Raw genomic sequence first — 20041 nt, 5'->3', positions numbered from 1 at the left:
GCGGGGGGACGCGGAGCGAAGCGCGGGAGGCCCCCGTGCAGCCCCCGYGCATCTCCCTGCAGCGCTGCTCAGCACCACGCAGCCCCCCGCAACCCCCGTGCATCTCCCTCGAACTCCGTGCATCTCCCGCAGCCCCACACAGCCCCATGCAACCCCTGCGCATCTCCCCACAGCTCCAGACATCTCCCGCAGCGCTGCACAGCCCCACACAGCCCCATGCAACCTCTCTGCATCCCCCACAAACCTGCACAGCTCTGTGCAGCCCTCGTGCAGCCCCTGCACAACCCCCGTGCACCTCCTTGCAGCCCTGTGCAGCCCCATGCAACCTCTGTGCATCTCCCTGCAACCCCACACAGCCCTGCTCACCTCCCATGAATTTCCCTGTAACCCTGCACAGCCCCGCATAGCCCCGATGCATCTCTCCACGCAGTCCCTTGGCATTTCCCCACAACCCTGCACAGCCCCACACATCTCCCTGCAACTCGGTGCAGTTCTGTACAAGTCCCATGCAGCCCCGTGCATCTCCCTGCATCCCCAGCCCATCACCAGTACCACTCCTGGCCTTGCTCTTGGAGCCGGGATGCTGGGAAGCCTCAGCACCGGCCGGCCCTGCCGTGCGGGTTGCCTGTGCTAGCGGCTGTGCATGCCCTTCTGTCCTCTTGGGTTTTTAAATCAAGGCTTCATGTTGGTTAAAATATGGGAGGAATTCRGCTTTGGGAAAGCATGTAATAGAACAGAAAACAGTAAATTGTTTGCTACAGTCACCAGAGAAATTCCCTTCCAAGGGATGGACTCCCCTTGTCAATACACACAGTCCGCCATGGACAGACTCCCCCAGTGTTTCCCCCAGGCAAGGCTGTGTTGAAGGGTCCAAGGCTCCCGCTCAGCCTCGTGCATGGACAGTACAGCAGGACACAGCAGCACCGAGCAGTCCTGCCATTGCGAGCTCATTTCCACTGCTTGATTCCTGCCCTTGCCCAAACCATCTGGCGCGTGACGGCAGGGCTATTGATCCGAACCCGTGGCCGCAGGACCCTGTGCTAATCCGGCATGTTAGTGGCCATTGGCCTGGCGCTGAGCTGCGTCCATCCGCCCGGCTCCAGGCGCCTCCCCATGTGCCCTCTCCCAGCAGCAACATCTGCTCAGGCTGAGTCCGTGCAYCCTGACTCGCACCCCCCCAACACCTCCCTGCACACCCCCATGCGTGTACGCTCACACACGCACAGATGCACCCGCTCACACGCACACACAGGCTCTCGCACGCTCACTTGCATTCGCCGGCGCGCCCCGATGTGCACCTGCCTCGCACACACCCATGCTTGCACGCGCACGGATCCGTGTGTCCCCTTGCACACCCCGGCTGCACTCCATGCTCTCACACATGTGCACACACGCAGGGACAGGGCACGGAGCTGGTGGACGGTCCCCGTGCCAGGCTGAGCTGTGCCATGCAGGGCAGACTCTGCTGCGGGCCATGCAAGGCACGTTCCTCCTGGGTGACAGGCTGTTGGCAGCAGACCCCTCTGCAGAGCACCTGCAGGGTCTGCCCAAAGACATCACCCCTGCTAACACTCCTCCTCTTCCCCATGTTTCCTGCATGTATCCAGCGACCCGTATTCCCCACCCGGCCTATTCCACGCGTCTTGGGGACTCCAAGCTGCTTTCCAGCACYGATCGCATTCGTCTAAAATGAAGAGCCCCCTCCTCCCGCCAGCCGCTCCTTCCATCCGTTGGCAGCAACAGCAGGGAGAAGGGAAAGAAAAGGCAGAAGAAAAGGAAAGCCCTGGCGTGAGGTCCCTTTGTCCAGGGCAAGTTAGGCGTGAAATCTTTTTGTCCTCCCAAAAGGGAGGCAAAAGTTGCAGTTGATTTTGGGAAGAGCGAGGCGAGCGCAGCGCTGCGGGGCGCCGGGCAGGGAGGGCTGCCGGCTCCCCGCTTGCTTTTTCCTTTCCCYTTTCCCCTCTTTCTCCTGCTCTTCTTCCCTGCCTGCTTCTCTCTTCCTCTCTTCCTCACTCTCCTCCTCCTCCTCACTGCTGCCCATGCCAGGCCAGCCGTGGTGGGACCCCACATTGCTCCTCTGCCCGAAATCAGCTCCTTGCTGGTYGGGAGGCCTTGGTTTTTGTGGCCAGTGTTTGGTGTGAAACTCAGAGCCCTTAAAGCAGGGAGCATCCAGGACCTGGGATGCCGGGAGCAGATCTCCCTGCTGCCTGGGTCAGAGAAAACGGGGTTGGAGACTAGTGCCATGCTCACAGCAGGGGCAGAAACGCTTTGTTTGCCAATCAAGCCAAATCCTGACTATGTAACAAAAATGTAAACTGGTAGTACACCACACCATTTCTGTACTTACCTACTCCATCCATCCCTGACATTGCCGGGAATTTCCAGATCTTAGGGAATGACTGTCTAAAAACTGAGATTAATTAGACACTGAGTTTTAGTTCCATAGGTTTGCAAATTCTTCCAACACCCTTCATAAACAAAATACAGCTTTTCCATTAAAGCCCATGATTTACCTGGCTGTGTGTCAATCCCGTTTTCTTTGGGAAAAGCCACCTTCCTTCAGCACCCTCCTGGCAGGCTGGTCAGTTCCAGACTTGGGTCTTCCCAGATGCAGCTCCTGCATCCAGGGATGCACCCAGGGATTTGCAGATAAGATGCTGGCTTTTACGAGCATAGGCGAATATGTAATTGCTTGATTCTGCCGCTCTGGAAGTCAGCTGGTATCAGTGGGAAATCCCTCCAGCTGGGATTTTTCCAAAGAAACTCAGTTGTCCTTGATCAAGGCAAGTTGTGCCCTTCCCACGGGAGCCAGTTCTCCGGGCTGCAGGGAGGATGGAGGAGCCTCAAGCCAAGCAGAGGAGCCCCAAGGGGACACCATGGGCTCCCCAAGGCTATGGGTCTGTGCAGCGCCCTGGCTCTGTGGCTTCACCCCAGTTCCCTCCCAAAGCCTTAGCAGGGGTTGACAAACTGCATCTTGGCTTGGGCAGGAATCACCGAACAAACAGCTCTGCCGAACTCCACGGCCCAGCAGACACCAACGATGAGCTCTGTTCTGCGGAGGAAAATGTGGAGTCGCAGGTGTCCTAGACCTGGTGGTTGTGAGGCTGGCGGCACAGGCAGGAAAATCTTTGGACTTTTTGGCCCAGAGGACTCAACTGAGCCACTCACACAGCTCAGTTAAGCTCTCTTTAAGTTATCAAAAGAAAAATGAGAAATTTGTATTTTTTCCCACTTGGAAAATTTCCCTCCCCCGCCTTGAAAAAATGATATTTAAAAAACTCAGAAGATAGGGGCTGGCTCCAACCTTTCCTTTCCCAGCGCGCTCCTGATCGCTGCATTTCTCAGCTGCTGGTGTCACCCGCACTGGCATCTGGTGCTGGCACCTGACCAAAGAGATGTCAAAATCTTCACAGCAACCAGCCATAAATACATGAATATCAACATGCAGAGCAATTACAAGGGCACAGCGAGCGCCTCACGGCAAGAGCTGCCCTGTGCGATGCCCTGGGCCTCCTTGGGAGCCACAGCAGCAGCGCCCAGGGCCGGCTCCTGCTTGYGGGCCCTTTTTTCCCTTTTCTCCCCCAAAACATGAGGTGGTGGTGGGAGGCACATGTGGGGCTCACATGGGGCATTGTTCCAAGATTTTCTTGCTCTTCATTCCTTTTTTTTTGCCAGTTTCTTTCATTGTTGGTCCTTCTGGGAACTAGGATTTTTATTGCTGCCCTTTTCTGCTCACACTGGTCCCAATTGCGTGTTTTTCTGATGGGTTTTCGGGGTGTTTCTGATGCACGAGCCCCTGCCCCTYGGTGCCACAGCAGGGCCGTGGGTCCTGACCCGTGTGTGCAGTGGTGCCGGCCAGTGGGACGGGAGCGTGCGGGAAGCGGCAGCCCCACTTGGACCTGTCCTTACCGCAGCCGCCCGGGGCGCCAGGGGTGGTATTGGCCATTTTCACCTGCTCTCAAGCAAACATTGCAAGTGTTTTTCTTTGGGGGTTTTGAAACTGCTCACGCAATTCCCCTCTCCTGGCCAGGGCGGAGGGGCCGGGACGGAAATCGGGTTCTGGGGGAGGAACCCCTAGTTTTCCCGTTATTTGAGGGAATGCTCTGGAGCGGGGAGGCAGGAGCCYGGCTTTATCCCTGTACCCCTGGGAGGCCGAGYGGGTCCCGCTGTCCCTGTGAGTGACATGTGCGCCCAAGGGCTCCCCACGCTCAGCCCGTGGCCCACTTGGCTGCGGGGCCGTGGTTAAAGATTRCAAGCGCCGCGGTCTGCAATGTTTGCTGTGGCGGGGAGGGACGAGGGCTGCTTGCCTTGTGGGACGTGCTGGGAAACAGCCGTGCTGGCAGCGGCCACTGGCACTTGCTGCTCTCCCATCCTGGGGGAAAATACGTAAGGAATTGATGTGATCAGGTATTGGTGTTGGGAAGCATGCAAATAGCACAGTTGGATAATGATTTTTCATATATATGTTCATATATATGTTCATACACACTTTCTGGTGAGTCCCATGGTGTTTTTCAGACGTTCACGACTGATTGTCCAAACTACTAGCCCTGCATGAGCTGTACATGTATCCACAGCTCTGCTGGGACACTGCAGAGCCCAGCTTACAGGGAGGAGCGGGCTTTAATAATACGCCAGTGGCCCAACCCCAGGTGTGCACAGGGGCAGGACGCGAGGCATTCGGTAACGCGCCTGCTCTCGTGTAGCGCAGCTCACGGAAAACTCTCGGGAAGAGTTTGTGCACCAGGATGGTTCAAGGGAAAGCTGGCCCAAATGCAGATGTCCTGAGACGGACTTGAATGGCAGCCACGTTCAGAGAGCAGAGGGCTGAGCCAGCGTTGCTCCTGTCCCTGCAGTGAAAACAGGAGTGAAAATCATGTCTGAGGAGCAAGGAGAAAGAGAAGATGGAGAGTTTTGGTTTGGGGCATCAGAGGGGAAAGCAGCTGTGAAAAGCAGGAGATATGTTTGAAGCACAAATGGTTGTTGGTGGATCTGTCTCACAGGCTCRGAATTGTCCTTCTTGGCTCCAAATGGTAGAAGGAGGTTTAACGCTTGTGCAGACGAAACACAACATTGGGCAGAAGCACAGAAGACYGCACAGTTGCCGTTTCTCTGGGCAGAACTCGGTGCATCACAACCTGCTGACACGGGGCAGAGCCTCAATGCCTGGGGCTGCCAGGCTGCCCAGCACATGGACAGTCCTTCTAGCACTGATGCATTGAGTGAGACCCATTCGACACATCGGGGCTTGTGCCAGGGCTTTACGACTGCATCTTTTAAGCCCAGTGTGGACTATGGCTCTGGCGTTGAAAAAAATCGGGATGCAATTATTTGTATAGCTGGTAGGTGACAAGTGAAAGCATCAGCTTTTCACTGGAGAGGAAAAGGAAGGTACGGACACTGCTCAGACATAAATAGTGAAAAAACTGGCCCAAATCTGCACCCCAGGATAGAATCTAGTGTATGAAATCCAGCGTTTTCTCTGCTTTGGGTTCATGGCATGTTCTCCATGCTAAAAGCAGAGAAATGGGCAGGCTTGCAGCAGACAGCTAGGTCGTACAAGCTGATCATCATTCCTTTTAGATATAGGTTCGTTTATTGTCCTGCTCTATCGAAACAGGTATTTAGAGTCAGATTGAACAAAGCGGTGCCAAGTTTATAGCAGAATATTGATGCTGCAGTAGTTGGGAAGGACCTAGATTATCTAACAGCTGATTTCTGGCTTTTGTATGATTCGACAAAGAACTGTTGGAAACCGACTTAGAATTGTTAGAGACCCAATATCCTAAATTACCACTTTTAAAGTGATTTTTGGTTTTGCTATCCTCTGCGTGAAAGCTGCTAGGCAATAACTGCTGGCAATGTAGATCGATCTGGCAATTGTTCTGGGTTCAGTAGTGGTGAGAGGGAGAAAAACCCAGAACAGGAGATGGGAAGAGATGAAGAAATACAGGCACTTTCTCCAGGACTTGCCTTGGCCTGTACCTGGCACAAGGAAGAGTCATTGCTCGAAGGTCTCCTTCCACCAGAGGCTTCTGGAGTTGTGAATCCACCACCTGGAGGTGGGATTCCTGTGGGATTGTGTTGGGTCTTGAGGGTTGATGAGAGAGACTCAAGTGTGCACCTGCATCTCTCACAAGCACTGAAATAGATGGTGTGTAAGTATTTGTAGGTGCAAGGAGAATGTTCCCAGTACTAGTTATCCCTGTAATTTCACAAAGGCATAAAGGGATCCAATATCCAGAAGCTGCCTGTAATAAAAGACCAGAGATTTAAAGCACATTTTTAATAGTGGGAAAATAACCACTACGACAGCTTAAAAAATGAGATAATGCATTCTGCAGCAGCAGAAGTCTTTACATCAGTCAGTTTAAAACATGCATAGCATTTCCTCCACAAGTGTGGCCATGATATAGGAATCTCCAAGTGAAATTCTTGATCAGTGCACTTCTGACTAAATATTTATCACAGTCCCTTCTATCCTGCAAAACTGCACGTCAGGGGATTTATGTGAACTTCAAAAAGCCATGGCAAAGTTCCTTGCAAGGAGCAATAAGAGGCCCAAGTAGTGTTGAGGCAAGCAGCAAGTCTTCTCTTGGACTAGAAACTGGCCACAAGGCAGAAACAGAGTAGAAGCGATCGATCGTTTCTGACACAGCAAAAGGGCAGCTCTTAAAGCTCTGGACTTACCCTACGAGGAGGCCAAGAGATTCACAGCTCAGACTGGAATCAGATATTCATGAGTCTACTGAAAATATCCACTGACGCAGGAGAAAACAGAAAATTGTGTTTATTAACCCACAGGTTTCGGATAGTTCTCCAGCCCCATGGCCTGGCCAGCTCTCGTCTCTGCTGTGGTGCATGAGCCCTGTTTCTTTGGGGSACGTCCCTGGGGGATCAAGACTGTGATGGGAGGGGACTGCCCTGGYACAGCAGTATCCCAGAACCACAGAATAAGGACCCAAATTGGTGCAGGAGATCAAGTCTGTGTGCTGGAGCAGGGCAATCTGTATGTTTTACTAGTAGAGTGTAGGTAATGGATGTAGATTATAAGATGTTCTTGGTAATGTAATTCACTTTAATGAACAAAAGGCGCAAGCCAAGTTCTGCACTGATTTACAGGCTTTGGAACTCAAAATATTTCACAATAATGCAGAATTTGATCCATCATCCTAAGCTTCCTGCGGTATACAATGAAGTGTAGGACATAACAAATAAGACCTTTGGCAACCCTTGTGATGCAGTTTTCCAGTAAAACCCTTTGTTTAGGGCCAGATCCACAGAAAGCTTCCCTGGTGGGTATGCAGAACTCATGCCTTGAAGTCCAAATGTAGACCCTTAAGATGTCTAGTCAGCTCCACAGCTGCGTCCCTCTGGTTTGCACCCTCCTACCTACTGGCACCGTCTGTTGGGAGTCACGGGGTGCCCAGGGGAAGAGCTTTCCCCTGCAAGTGCACAGTGCTGAGGAGCACTCYGGGAGGCTCCCAGGCTCCCGAGTTTAGCCCACTTCATTCCCAACACAGGTCAGGTCCATTGCAGGAAGGTGTCCCCATGCCAGGTGACACGTGGCTGAGGGAGCTCGGCCCATGCAGCTCCGTGCACTGATGGTCTTTGGGAGAAGGAGGACACGTGCACAGGAGCCCATAGCGATGGTTGTGACTGTGTCCTGCCTATGGGAGGGCTGCGTTTCAGCCTATCCTTCCTTCATCTGGTAACAACCACCACAATTTGCTTTTAGTTGTGAATTGCCAACCACGGTGAGATGCGGTAGCACCTCTAGGGAAAGGCAAATTTCAGCATGATATCTGTCTGGAGGGAAAAGGGACTTGGGCTGCCAATGGTACTGCTGGGACAAGACCCTTCAGAGAGCGATTCAGCCCCTGGTACAACACATGGTTTGTCTTAATGCCTGCTGAAGGGGAGCTCCCTYTGTGTGAAGATGTTTCTGCTTAAGCAAAAGGATAGTTATTTTCAAATTGCTACTGAAAATACACAAAAAGGGACTGAAATTCCTGAGACTGAGGCACAACAGAATGTTACACTGGCTTCCAATGAGCAGCTGTGCTGCTTTACTTGGGCCCTTGCTGCAGATATGCTGAGGACCAGCTGGAAGAACAACCCTCTTCCAAAGTAGAATAAAAGCAGATTTTTATTCGACATTGTCCAGGAATAAATAAAATCCTTGACCTGGTACTTTAGTTGAGAGGACACCATAGCTAAGTGAGTGGTAGAGTGATGCTCTGGGCATYGTGCACTCCATGCAGCACGTTGTGACCCGCTCAGGAGAGTGTCATTGGCAGAAGCAGTTTACAGAGGAGAAGGGGCTGAGACACGTAAAGGTTGGTTCCCACTGTCCCAGCCTAGGGAGCTGGTAGAAAGCTATGGCAATGTGCTAAGTACTTATCAAAAAGGGGCTCACAGTCAGATCCTGATCCATACTAACACCCTCCAAATCCCTCTGCACTGCTGACAGATTATAGTCTTTTGAGGAAAAGAAATGTGTGTGTGTGGAGAACTCTGCGATTTCCCCAGGCTGCGGCCAGTGAATGTGGATGTGCCCTAGGTTTGGCTTGAGCCAATGCAGGAGGGAATCCATGGAAAGCACGGTATGGAAGCAAGGCGAATGCAAGCAGCCAGGAAAACAGAAGCCACATGCTTCAGAAGTGAAGATGATGATGAGCACAGGCTTTGCTAAGTTCAGGAGGGCAAGAGCCCAGAGGAAAAAGCACAAGGGGAGAAGTTGGGCAGCAGTTTGGCAGCCACTTAGGGAAAGGATATTAATGGCTCAAGCCCAGTTAGCAGCAGAGAAAGAGAATGGAAAGGCTACGAAGAGAGCAGATAGGGAGGATGGAAAGGCTACGAAGAGAGCAAACGGGCTATGTCACAAGTCTCCAGTAATGTGGGCACAAGTAAGCATCTAGAAAGTGGTTACTAGTAAAATTACCAAGAATTAGTGAAAAAAAAATAGTATCAAAAGTGTAGGAAGAGTGTCAGAAGGTGCTAGGCACAAACAAACAGTGACCAGTAGGACCCGAGGGGGAATTAAGAAGTACCAATAAAACTAGCTGCAAGTTGATGGTCAGCAGGGCTGGAGTATCCAGCACGCTGGGGCAGAGGGAGGAGTAGGAGTGATGCTAAAATCCAGAGAAATGCAAGGAGTGCATGGTGAGGAGAAATGGACATCACCGACATGAGGAGGGGCAGCCTGGAAATCCCACACCGAGCTCGTCGGGCTCATTTCTGTGACGTGGAGAGCAGCAGGCAGGTATTCACTGGGGTGAGCATGCTGGCCATAGTGAGAGCGACCGTGCTGTGACACGGGGCTCGTGCCGCTGCTGACTGGAGAGGAACCACCCTCCGACACCTTGGGACGGACAGTGACATCCCAGCGCATCTGAGAGGTGTGTGGCAGGAGCCACAGCAGTATCTTGTCGAGGCAGAATAGTCAYGATACTCCCCATATAGGTTATTTGGATGTATTTGCAACCACACAGTTTATCCTTAAAATAGAGCCTGCTTTCYGATCAAAGTGGTGCACTGGTGCTCATCAGAGTGTGCCAATGGCATAGGAAAAATCATTGGATTCAGGGCAGCGGTGACTACTGACAACAAGCAGTTAATAAAATAATAATAMAGGAGGAAGTGGACGCAGTTTAGTTTTACAGACTTTCAATGCACAATAAAACATTTTATTTAAAAACAATGCATTCAATATCTCGTTTTGGCACAAGTCGATGTCGCAGGCACATTCACACCGAACAGTAACATYGCTGAAAGATCCCGGACGGATCGTTGCGTTTTGCTCCACGCACGATGGTCACAACAGACACGCAGGATTCCTCTGCACGAAGAGCCAGGCTCCTTGCTTGCCAACGCGCCCACGTTATTCACAGGCCGCAGGCGGGCGGCAGATGTGCTGCCACATCTGGCACGCGGTCCGGAATTCCAGGGCCCGATCCCAATGTCCCTGAACCCAGCAGTGCTGTGGCGTGGGAGCAAGGTCACCCGAGACTGCATTCCGGCCCTCTGTGGATATTTGCCATTAAAAATAAATAACACTTCTAGTCTGGCCATTAAAATAATGAATCCTTTATTACAGTTATGGCGACTTTTTTCTTTTTTTTTTTTTATATTTATCTTTTTTTTTTTATTGAAAACAACTCCATCAGGCATTGAACTGTATAGCCATTAGAATAAAGACACATTCATCCCCAGGAAACCTGCTCTCTAAAAGATTTGCCTCCGTTCACAGTCCTTGTTTTTTGGTATGCTCAACATTAAAACTGGTAGCCAAAGCCACGTATCCTGCTACCACTCACTGAAAAGATGCAAGCAGCAAAAATACAGGAGAGAGGAGTGAAAGCAGAGGAAGCAGCACACCTAGCTCCATTGCTATCTACACTGTTTACTTTATATTTCTTTGCTTTACAACCCAATGCCCAGCCCAAAAAGCGGCTCCTGGGTGCAGGCATCAGTGGTAGGGTGCTGCGTGGGGCTGCTCCTTGTGCAGTCCTTACRTGCACCCCTGGGCTCCTCTTGATTTTGTAAACGAAAATGTTTTGCACTTACACATATTGATTACACTGCATTACAGCATACTTTCATTTAGCTATATTTGTTTGTCTAGACATTCAGCAATAACAGCAAGTATTTTCCCTGAACCATCAAGAATTCATTTAGATGCACAGAGGCAGAAAGATCTGGGAGCAAACAAAAGGGGGGGAAGAGGGAGGATGGCGAACGCAGGGGCAATGCCCTGCGCTGAGCACCGCGGGCTGCAGCCGGCCGCTTCCCGCCGCTGTCGTCGCGGTCCCCGAGAGGAGCCCGCGCGCGTCGTGGCTGCACGCGCACCCTCTGCCTCCGGAGATGCTGATTCAAAGCACCTTTACTCCTCATTCATTTTCTCTCTGCAGCCTTCGGGTCTTCACCTCTCTATGAAACACAAAATCTGCCCCTGACTCTCAAAATGAAGTGTCACTGCAAGTGGCAAAACCCAGGGCTGTCCTCTCCAATTAGTGAGGCTCCAAGCAAAACTGCTTGCTCCTGCTGGGGTTCCCCACCACACCGGAGTGTGGACTTTGCCCCTGTTGAAAGGGAGAACTTCTTTTCCATAAAAATCAAAATTACGCATGCTGCAGGTCGGGCACAGCCTGGGAGGGACACTGGGCTCCAGGCTGCAAGATCAAACACCTAGGGGGGTCTCATCAAGGCTCAGAGCTCATCCCTTCCCTTCCACCTCCCAACAAGAGGAGAACTCAAAGAGCCTCTAAAGAAACAGGCAGGAACAGAAGACACATTTTTAAGACCATTTTCCACATTGTGACAACTTGGGCAAAAAAATATTGATACTCAGAAGCAATTTGCTTTGGGCTGTATTGCGCCATTGATTCTGAAGCAGAAGTCCCCATTGAAACCAGTGATTCTGAAATGCTCAATGCGGTTCTGCAAAGTCAATAGGGAGTTTTGCTTAAAAATCAATGCTGTAATATGGCCCTTTGTCAATAATTTTCCTGCATTCCCATTTCTGGATATTTGCAATCATTTCTGTGCTCCGCACTGAGCACTCTCGGTGCCTGGCTGACGGCGCAGCAGAGCGGAGCTGCTGCGCATGCAACGCGCCGGCCCCTGCYGCAAACCCGGCTCCCGAAAAGCTGCGGGCAATTTCTGTAACTTTTCTTTGATTAAGAAAAAAAAATAAAAATTAAAGATTAAGAAAAAGTAGGAAAAAGTACCYTGGGCAATTTAAGTATTTGGCTTCCATTTCTAATTTTTACTTTTTATCTTCTAACGTGGATGCTCAAAGAAGTTATTCTGAAAGGGAAAGGAAATGTGCACTGTTTYAAAAAGACTGATCTGGAACTCTTTGATTGTCAGACTTTCTCCCTATTCCCCTCCATGTGCAGACTCAAGGGAGGGGACACAATTTTCTCTGGATTTCACTAAAAATGGTGTAATCCTGATGCAGATGGGCTAAGTCCCTTGTCGCACTGTGAGGAGCCTGGACCTCACCCAGGGGCTGCTCCCATCCCAAAAAGTGCCTCTTGGTGCAYGATCAGACATTCATTTAGACTAATGGATGCTCACTTGCCATGACATCAAATTTAAACTAGTTTTATCATGTAAACACTGTACAGCAGCAAGTAGCATTTGCCAAGGTGATTTCTCAGCCTGGGCGAGGGGCACGAGGGCAGCCCCCCACCTCCTGGGCTGCAGAGCGACCTGCCTGCCTTAGCAAACACGCACCTGCTCTACCGTTCAATACTAAATTACACTGGAAATGATTAATTGATGCACTTCATTAATAACTTGTGCAGAACCCTTCCTTGCCTTTATAATTCCTGCCTTCTTTTTGTAGTCGGGAGGGGAATAAAAATCCATATGGCAGGCGCCTGAAGAGAGGTTCCTCAAAGGACTTTGCCTACCTGGTGCCTCCCCGGCTCCTGCCCCATCCCAGCAGCTTTGACCACGTTTTGGGCTCTCCCCCAGGCTACAGCATCACCAGCTCTCGGGACAGCCAGCCCGGCCCCCCTGAATCCAGCACGACTCAGTGCTGACCCTCGGCTGGGCCCTTGCATGCTGCGACAACACAAATAATAAAAGGCAATATTAATAATAAATCATAGGGCACCCTATGGCATCATACACTACTATTACTAAACAGCTACGTCTTAATAATAAAACTTGCCAGAAGTCATAGTGTGATATGAATAGTGATGAGAAGAGGCTTACTGCAATTGCAAGGAAAGGGGAGAGCTGAGATGCGGATGCAGCGGGCAAGGAAACCCAGGAGCGACGAGGAAACCCAGSRGMGACGAGGAAACCCAGCGGAGACGAGCTGTGCGCGGTGCCAACCTGCAGTCCCTCCGGGCACCATTCCGGCGCRCTCCATGCTCGCGGGGCCGGGCAGCACCCCAGCTTCTTCCACAGCTCTAAACACCCACTTGAAAACAGAAGCCAGAGTACGTCAGGTCATTAAAACAGGGGAGAAAGGGAGGGTTTTCTACATGGCTTTAAAATCCTTGGTCCTTCCAGGTAAGTCGCTTCCAGTTGTAATTGCTATGGACATAGTAATTTTGTCCCATGGAGGATGCAGTCATTTTTTTTCACCACCAGTGCTGGAATTGGGTGTTTTGGGCTCCAAAAGCTGTTGGAAGGTGACACGGGTGGTACAAGGGATGGATGGGCTCCGTGGCTGGGGGGATGGCTCAGGCCTCATCCTAATGGGAATGGCTTGCAGAGCTGCAGTCACTGGGAGGTGCTCTGCATTGCTCGGGATTTTATATCATACCCAGACTGCCTTCCTTGCTTTCTACACCTACTTTAAGTAAAGAATCCTAAAAAAAAAGAGAAAATGTRGATTTTTAAAGTATGATTTTAAATGCACTTTTGCATCTTCTTTCAGTGTATAGTCAGGTGTCACTTAGTGTAATACAGAATTATATAAAAGTGTTAAAATACTTCTAAGTATAATTGTTTTAATAAGAAAAAAACAGTTATTTTACAGACTTCTTCATCCTGAGACATATTGGCTAACATTTCCAAACTTTAAGTGACACTAAAATTTGTCCTCTTAGTAAATAATCTGRTTTCCAAAGGTACTAGAAAACCTACATCTTCCTTTGACTGCAGTGAACATTTCCTTGTGACTTGGAAATGAGGCGACTATTTCAGTGGCCTGAATGTGGTTTTGGAGAAGTAAATGTGAAAACCTGGTGAGTGGCTGTATTTCTTGCTGCCTGCATCCCTGCTACGCTCACTTCACTTCCCTTTTTTAAAAGAGATGTTTAAAAATACTGCTTTTGGCTTGGATCTTGCTCGGGCTGTGGTTCCCCTGCTGCTGCTGGATGCAGCTGCATTCACCAATGAAGGCGTCGGGTCCAGGACGGCCCCGCTTGCCGTRCGGATAACCACGGACCGTGGGACGGGCTGCGGGTCCTCCACAGCACCAAGCACAAGCCCAAAGGAAAAGGAAATYGAATACTGCTTGTTTTGGTATTTTATATTTAAAACCAAAGGGCCAAATGGGACCCCCTAGACATAAACGAAAAAAAAATCATTTTGTCTGACTTTTGACTATGATTTGGCCCAAGTTGCGTTAAAACACTGAAGTACTCTAAAAGTATTACAAATGCCTTGCTGTGGCACAGGCCATATTCTGACCTCCTCCATGTTATTCCAAAAAAATGTGAAGTCCAGTAAATATGAACGCATGCAAGCGGTGGGGAGCAGGCTCCACGTGCGCAACGCGCAAGCGGTGGCGACTGCAGCTGGAGCAGCGCCTTGCATCGGCCGCGGCAGCCCGCGGCAGCGGGGCTCGCACTGCCACAAACACGGGAGGAGCGGGATCGTTTGGAGCGGACACCTCTGCCTCTGCTCCGAACGGAACAATAAAATTAGGAGATTCAGAGGCAGTTAGAGGAATGCCAAAATATGAAAATATCTTAAAACATATTTAGAAGCATATCTATAAATGCAAAATATTCCAAGATTTCTGCTTCACAAGTAGCATCCACAGAACCTGATAAATGCATCTGCATTGCTAAATATGCTCAGACCCTCTGAGGAGCAGTGATAAGAGTGATTAAAAAGCATATTTATGGTATGGAAAATATTTTAGTTTTTTTTTTTTTTTAAGGATTCTATCTGAAGAATGTTTAATTCTGTTTTGGGCACTTTTTAGACAATGATTTGGCACTTGGAGCTTTCGGTTCTTAGGCACAATGCGACAAGGTGAGTTTGGCCAGTCCTTCACCGTGCATCCTGTAGAGCAGCTGGAACTCTGCGGGCAGCTGGTGGGACTCCTGCCACTTGGTCGTGAACTTGGTTCCTTTCTTGTCATAGTAGTGGTACGGGAGATCTTCCCTGGTGTTGGGATCGAAGCCAAAGGGCCAGAATCCRTACAGGTGGATCTCCTCACATATTGCAGAAGCAAGGGTGTACATGAGGATACCTGTGCTCAGCCGCTTGGGTGACAAATGCTTGTTTTTCCAGTATCTGTGAAAATAATAAAGGCACGTTAATTTAGCGTGGAAATAGTATGGATGAGTTCACTGTAATAGGAAGAAATGACTGCACGGAGTCCTTCAGTACTAAGGGTTGATGATCTCAATAGGGTAAGGATTGCTGCTTGGGTCAGTCTGCAATAAATGGGAGCGCGGAAGACTCCTTCGGATACTCTGATCAATATTCCTTCTGTGGCCCCCTTCACAATGCATTTTTGCCTTAAGAAGAAACAAACAAACAAACAATAAATAAAACCCAGGAAAAGTAGTGCCTTAGTGAAGAAAGCAAATGCATTGAACCCCGGTCACATGTATGTTTGCTAATGAGATCAATAACATTCTCCTAGTGCAATTTCATAGAATAATAAAATCATAGAATCATTACAGTTGGAAAAGACCTTCAAGATCATCCAGCCCAAGTGTCAACCCATCTCCACCCTGTCTGCTAAACTATGTCCCTAAGTGCCTCATCTACCTGTTTCTTGAACACTGCCAGGGATGGTGACTCCACCATTTCCCTGGGCAGCCTATTTGAATGATTGACTACTCTTTCTGTGCAGAAACTTCGCCCAATAACTAACCTGTCCCCCACCCCAGCACAAGCTGAGGCCATTTCACCAGTTCCTTATTGGCAGTTATTTTGGAGAAGAGTTCTCCAAAGATCTCAAAGATCGAAGAGATTTAYGACAAGTTTCGTTTGGGCCAGTCTGCAGGTATGTCTGGTAGCCTCCCTATTTGCTAGTAGAGGAGATCATATATGGAAGATGTCATGAAAACTCTGGTGGGGATGTCATGCGAATTCTTCCATAAATGATGTCTTGCTTGTGCTGTCTCTTTCAATTCCTTGGTGCTCCTTCTCTCTTTGTGGGAGGATCGACAGGCACAGAGTCCAGGGGTGGGATCCACCCCTATGTGAGCAACTAAACCAAGGCACAGGTTCCACTGAAATTGGTAAAGAAAACACTGGAGCGCGTACTGAAAAAAATAACAATGCTGCATTTGCACTAATAGCAAACAGCACCATTTGGGTACCAACAGAAGAATAAATACAGTGGCATTTATAGCCACAGTGATACACATTTTGATGAATTAAATGCAAGAGAAAATACACACCTGTTAACGTGTTGCATTATATTTCCTGGCCAAGCCAGCTGGACCTTTAACTGCCCTCTATGCTCAACAAAAAAGTCAACCAGCGTTCTTGTGACTGTTGCTGACGTGTGGAAGAAAAAAGCGGGGATCCAAAGAATRGCCCCATCAAGCTTTTTTAAACTTAAGAAAAAGTTGTTGCGATCCTGAATGGTCAAAAGATTGTTGTAATACTTCTCCAGGATGCTGGGGTTGAAGGTTGTGAGATTGGTTTTCCTTCCAACATCTCTTTGGAAAGCCTCAGTTGGAGCAAAATTGCAACGAAAAACAAAATCAGATTTATCTATTTCTTGTCCACACTGGCTCCCAGTCAGGATTCCACTATTTCCAACCACAGCGCAAATATTGTAATGCTTGTTCATGATGGGTGACACATCTGGAAGCAGTGATCTGAAGTTATTGCTAATAGAAAAAACATATTTATGGCTGGAATAATCATAGTGCATCAGCTGTCCGATCCGAACACTGTTCTTGGTCAGAGAAAAATTTTTTATTACATCAACATGCTGAAGGATTTCTTGCCTAAAATAAAAGAGAAAAATAAAAGAGAAAATAAAAGAGAAAACATTTTTTTTWWTWWTTTTTCCCCCTTTTTCTGTGGTAGACAGAGATTATCTTTCTGGCTAGGCCTAAGATGTTARTGTTTTATGGCAGTTTCCTGAGAAATGTGGTGGAATGGCTTTTAAACCAATAATAATAAACTGGGTTTATGGAGCTCATTCCTTGCCTAGTGCCTGCTAGTGCTGCTGAACTGTCCTGACTGCTGCCAGCTAAGGATGTGTCTCAGAAGAGTGTCGGGATTAAAACACTGGATTATTTTTGGAAGTCTGAGGCATGCAGCTGCAGACACTCCCCCTTTCTGCGGGGCAGTGTAAATCAGATTTCTATTTACGCTGTGATCCGTGTGGCCGGTGGACATGTGGACATGTGCTCTGCTGATGCTCTCTGCAGTCAGAGGCTCTTTGCTTCTGGTGGGCAGCATGTCTGCCAAGAAGCACTCAGAGCAAAACCAGAATATTCAGTTGTGTTAACTGTAACATAGCTGATTTTTTAAATACAAGCATTTTGTATGCTCTCATTAAGAAGCTTTAGATCATAGAAAAGTGACCATCACTGTTTCCCTTTATGTAAACATGATTCCTTAATGTCTTACTTGGGCAAGTGCATGGGAATTTTTAAAAAGGTTATTAGGACTACTTAAAAACAAACCAACCAATCCTGCTGAGGAATTTCCCTAGCAGGGCATAAAATTAGAAAACCAATACCACTTTATTTGCTCCTGTTTATGGAAAACAACCTTCTTTCCAGCTCACATCCTCCAGTGTCTAAGCATTAATGGAGTCCCAGTGGGTTCCCTAATTATGGGTTATAGCTAACAGACAAATGCAAAGGCAGACCTTGAGGCATTAGCTAATATCAACAGCAAAGTGACACTAAGATATTTATTAAGGGTTAGATGGCGATGCCAGGAACCAAGTGATGCTAAGGGATGGCTACTGCTAACTCTCCAAGTCTGCATTGCAAGGAGGGATGACAAGGGCAAAAGAAAAGTGCATTTGGCTTCCTATGAGGAACAGGGTGGCACTGAAAGACCCCTTGCCATTGCCACCACCTGAAAGGTCAGTGCAACGTACTCATAGGAGGCAGAACGCAATGCGTGAGGAGGGCATTTCAGCTGGGTCTGGACTTGACGGTGCCCACTGGGACTCTCTGCCCACTCCGCCAGCCAGAGCGGGAGCTAGGAAGGCAGAGCCGCGCTGCACAGGCTCACCCTTGCTGCTAGCTGCTAAGTTGCATTGGGCAGGTTTTGCCCTCCATTTCATGGCTTTTACAGTTTGATTTGTTTCAAGTTTCAAAAAAACCTAGCCATTTATCTTGAAGAAATGACAATTTCACTTGCACCCTTGGAAACTGGGTCACATGCCGTTTGGTAAAATAATGCATGTTGCAGCTTGGTGTCCTACTCTGAAATAATCAATTCTTCTAAGATAGCTGTTACCATCTTGGGAAATGCTCAGATTCAGCCTTTGTCTCTCAGCACCCGCAAATTACTCAGAGCTTGGTGTATTAAGAGGTCCCCTATTGTATTTCCTGACATGCTGGGGGCCAAGGGGCACTCTTGGGGCCGGTGGGAAGGAAGGGCCTGGTGCTCCTCACCTCTGATGGGCGAACGCTGTCCTGTTGAACGTCCACTTGGCAGGCTTCTCCTGCAGCTCGTGGCTCAGGGAGTTGGTAATGGGCACGAACGACGGGTCCAGGAACTTCAGGGCGAACTGGGACCTGGGGAGCAGCGGGCGCACACGGACCCTCACGGACCCACGCGCGCTACGGGCCGTGGCCGGGCCCGGGCGCCGCCGGCGGCATCAGCACCGCGGACAGCGCCCGCCCCGCCGCGCCGCTCCGCGCCGGGCCCGGCCGAACCGAGCCGGGCCTAACCGAGTCGAGCTGAACCGGGCCGAGCTGAGCCAGGCCGAGCCGGRACGAGATGACCCAGGCCGAGCCGAGCTCAATCGGCTTGGGACAAGCCGCACCGAGCCACSCCGAGCCTAACTGGGCCGAGCTTAACGGGGCCGAGCCGAGCTCAGCCTAACCGGGCCGAGCTAAACTCAATCGGAGCAAGCCTAACCAAGCCGGGCCGGGCCAGGCCTTGCCGAACCGAGCCGAGCCGGGCCATGCAGGGCCGGGCCGGACCGAGTGACGTCGGGCTCCCCCCCGCCCCGCCGCCCTTCCCCGGTGCCGCCGGGTCCCAGGCCCCGGGCAGGGGGAGGCCGCCCGCGGCTCGCAGGCCCCGGCGGCCGCTCCGCGGGGGCGGGGGGGCCCGGCGGGGCGCGCAGCCCCCGGGGCGGCGGGGAGACAAGGAGGGAAGGGGGAAGCGGGCGGCCCTACCTGAATCCCGCGTGGAACATGTACATGCGCGGCCCGGCGGCGCCCGCCGCGCGCGGCGCCCCGAAGATGTTGTCCTTCTTCAGCGAGACGTAGCTGATGAGCGAGAGGATGAGCAGCGCCACGCTGAGCATGACGAGCCCCAGCACGCTGGCCACCCGCACCATCTTGCAGCTCCGCATGGCGCGCGGCGCATGTGCGCGGCCGCGCTGCGGGCCCCGGCGCGGCGCGAGGGGGGCAGGCGAGGCGGGGGGGGCGGGACGGGGCCACCCCCGCCGCGCGCAGGAAGATGGAGGGAGGGCGAGGAAATGGCAGCCGGGAGCGGCGGGCGGCGCGCCCGGGCAGCCCCGCGCCCCTCCGGCCCGACCGCCCCCCCGCAGCCCCCGCCACCCCGCGGTGCCCCCCGGGCAGCCCGGGGCATCCGGGGGTGTCTCCAGCAGCCCCGGTTCCCCCCCCCGCAATCAGCCCAGGGTATCGCGTGGTGCCCCCCAATAGCCTTGGGGCATCCCGGGATGCCCCCCGGCCCCGTCTCTCCCCCAACAGCCCTGGGAAGCCCCTGTGGATTCCATGGTGCCCCTCTGGCATGTGGGGTGCTCCCACAACTCCAGTGCACCCCTWGCTGTCCCCCGGCCAAATCTTTGGGGGTGCCCAGACTGTGCCCAACATTCCAGGGTGCCCCACGGTGGCCCCCGACAGCCCAAGATGTCCCACAATCCTGATGCATCCCATGGTGTTGCCACAACCACCCTTGGTAGCCCTCCTGGTAGCCCCTTGGTGTCCCCTGACGTTCCAGGGCGCACACAGTGAGCCCCAGCAGTGCCAGGTCACCCCATGGTGACACCCCACAGCCCGGCAAGGACCCATCCCATAGCCCCGAGGCCACTGGGACCCCAATGCCCATTGTGCCCGCAGCGAGGCCCCCCGTGAGCCTGCTGGTGGCTCGRGGCCACCGTGTTGCCTCCTGATGGCCCGAGGTGGCAATATCCATGAGAAGCACCGCTGGAGCCTCC

General features: G+C 51.2%; 1 protein-coding gene across 1 annotated transcript; it reads right to left on the bottom strand.

Moving 5' to 3' along the window:
* Window positions 1-11907: 11907 nt before the first annotated feature.
* Window positions 11908-19225, bottom strand: ST8SIA3 (ST8 alpha-N-acetyl-neuraminide alpha-2,8-sialyltransferase 3). The gene is made up of 4 exons (XM_026042527.1): window positions 19035-19225; window positions 18306-18428; window positions 16113-16670; window positions 11908-14991 (listed from the first exon to the last, which is right to left on the bottom strand). The coding sequence occupies exons 1-4, from the start codon at window positions 19211-19213 to the stop codon at window positions 14709-14711; spliced, it is 1143 nt and encodes a 380-aa protein (XP_025898312.1). The 5' UTR covers window positions 19214-19225; the 3' UTR covers window positions 11908-14708.
* Window positions 19226-20041: the final 816 nt, after the last annotated feature.

The sequence above is a fragment of the Nothoprocta perdicaria genome, unplaced genomic scaffold (genome assembly GCF_003342845.1).
Source record: "Nothoprocta perdicaria isolate Ctin4 unplaced genomic scaffold, notPer1 scaffold_306, whole genome shotgun sequence".
NCBI classification, from domain to species: Eukaryota; Metazoa; Chordata; class Aves; order Tinamiformes; family Tinamidae; genus Nothoprocta; species Nothoprocta perdicaria.
This window is presented reverse-complemented; position numbering and strand designations above follow the sequence as displayed.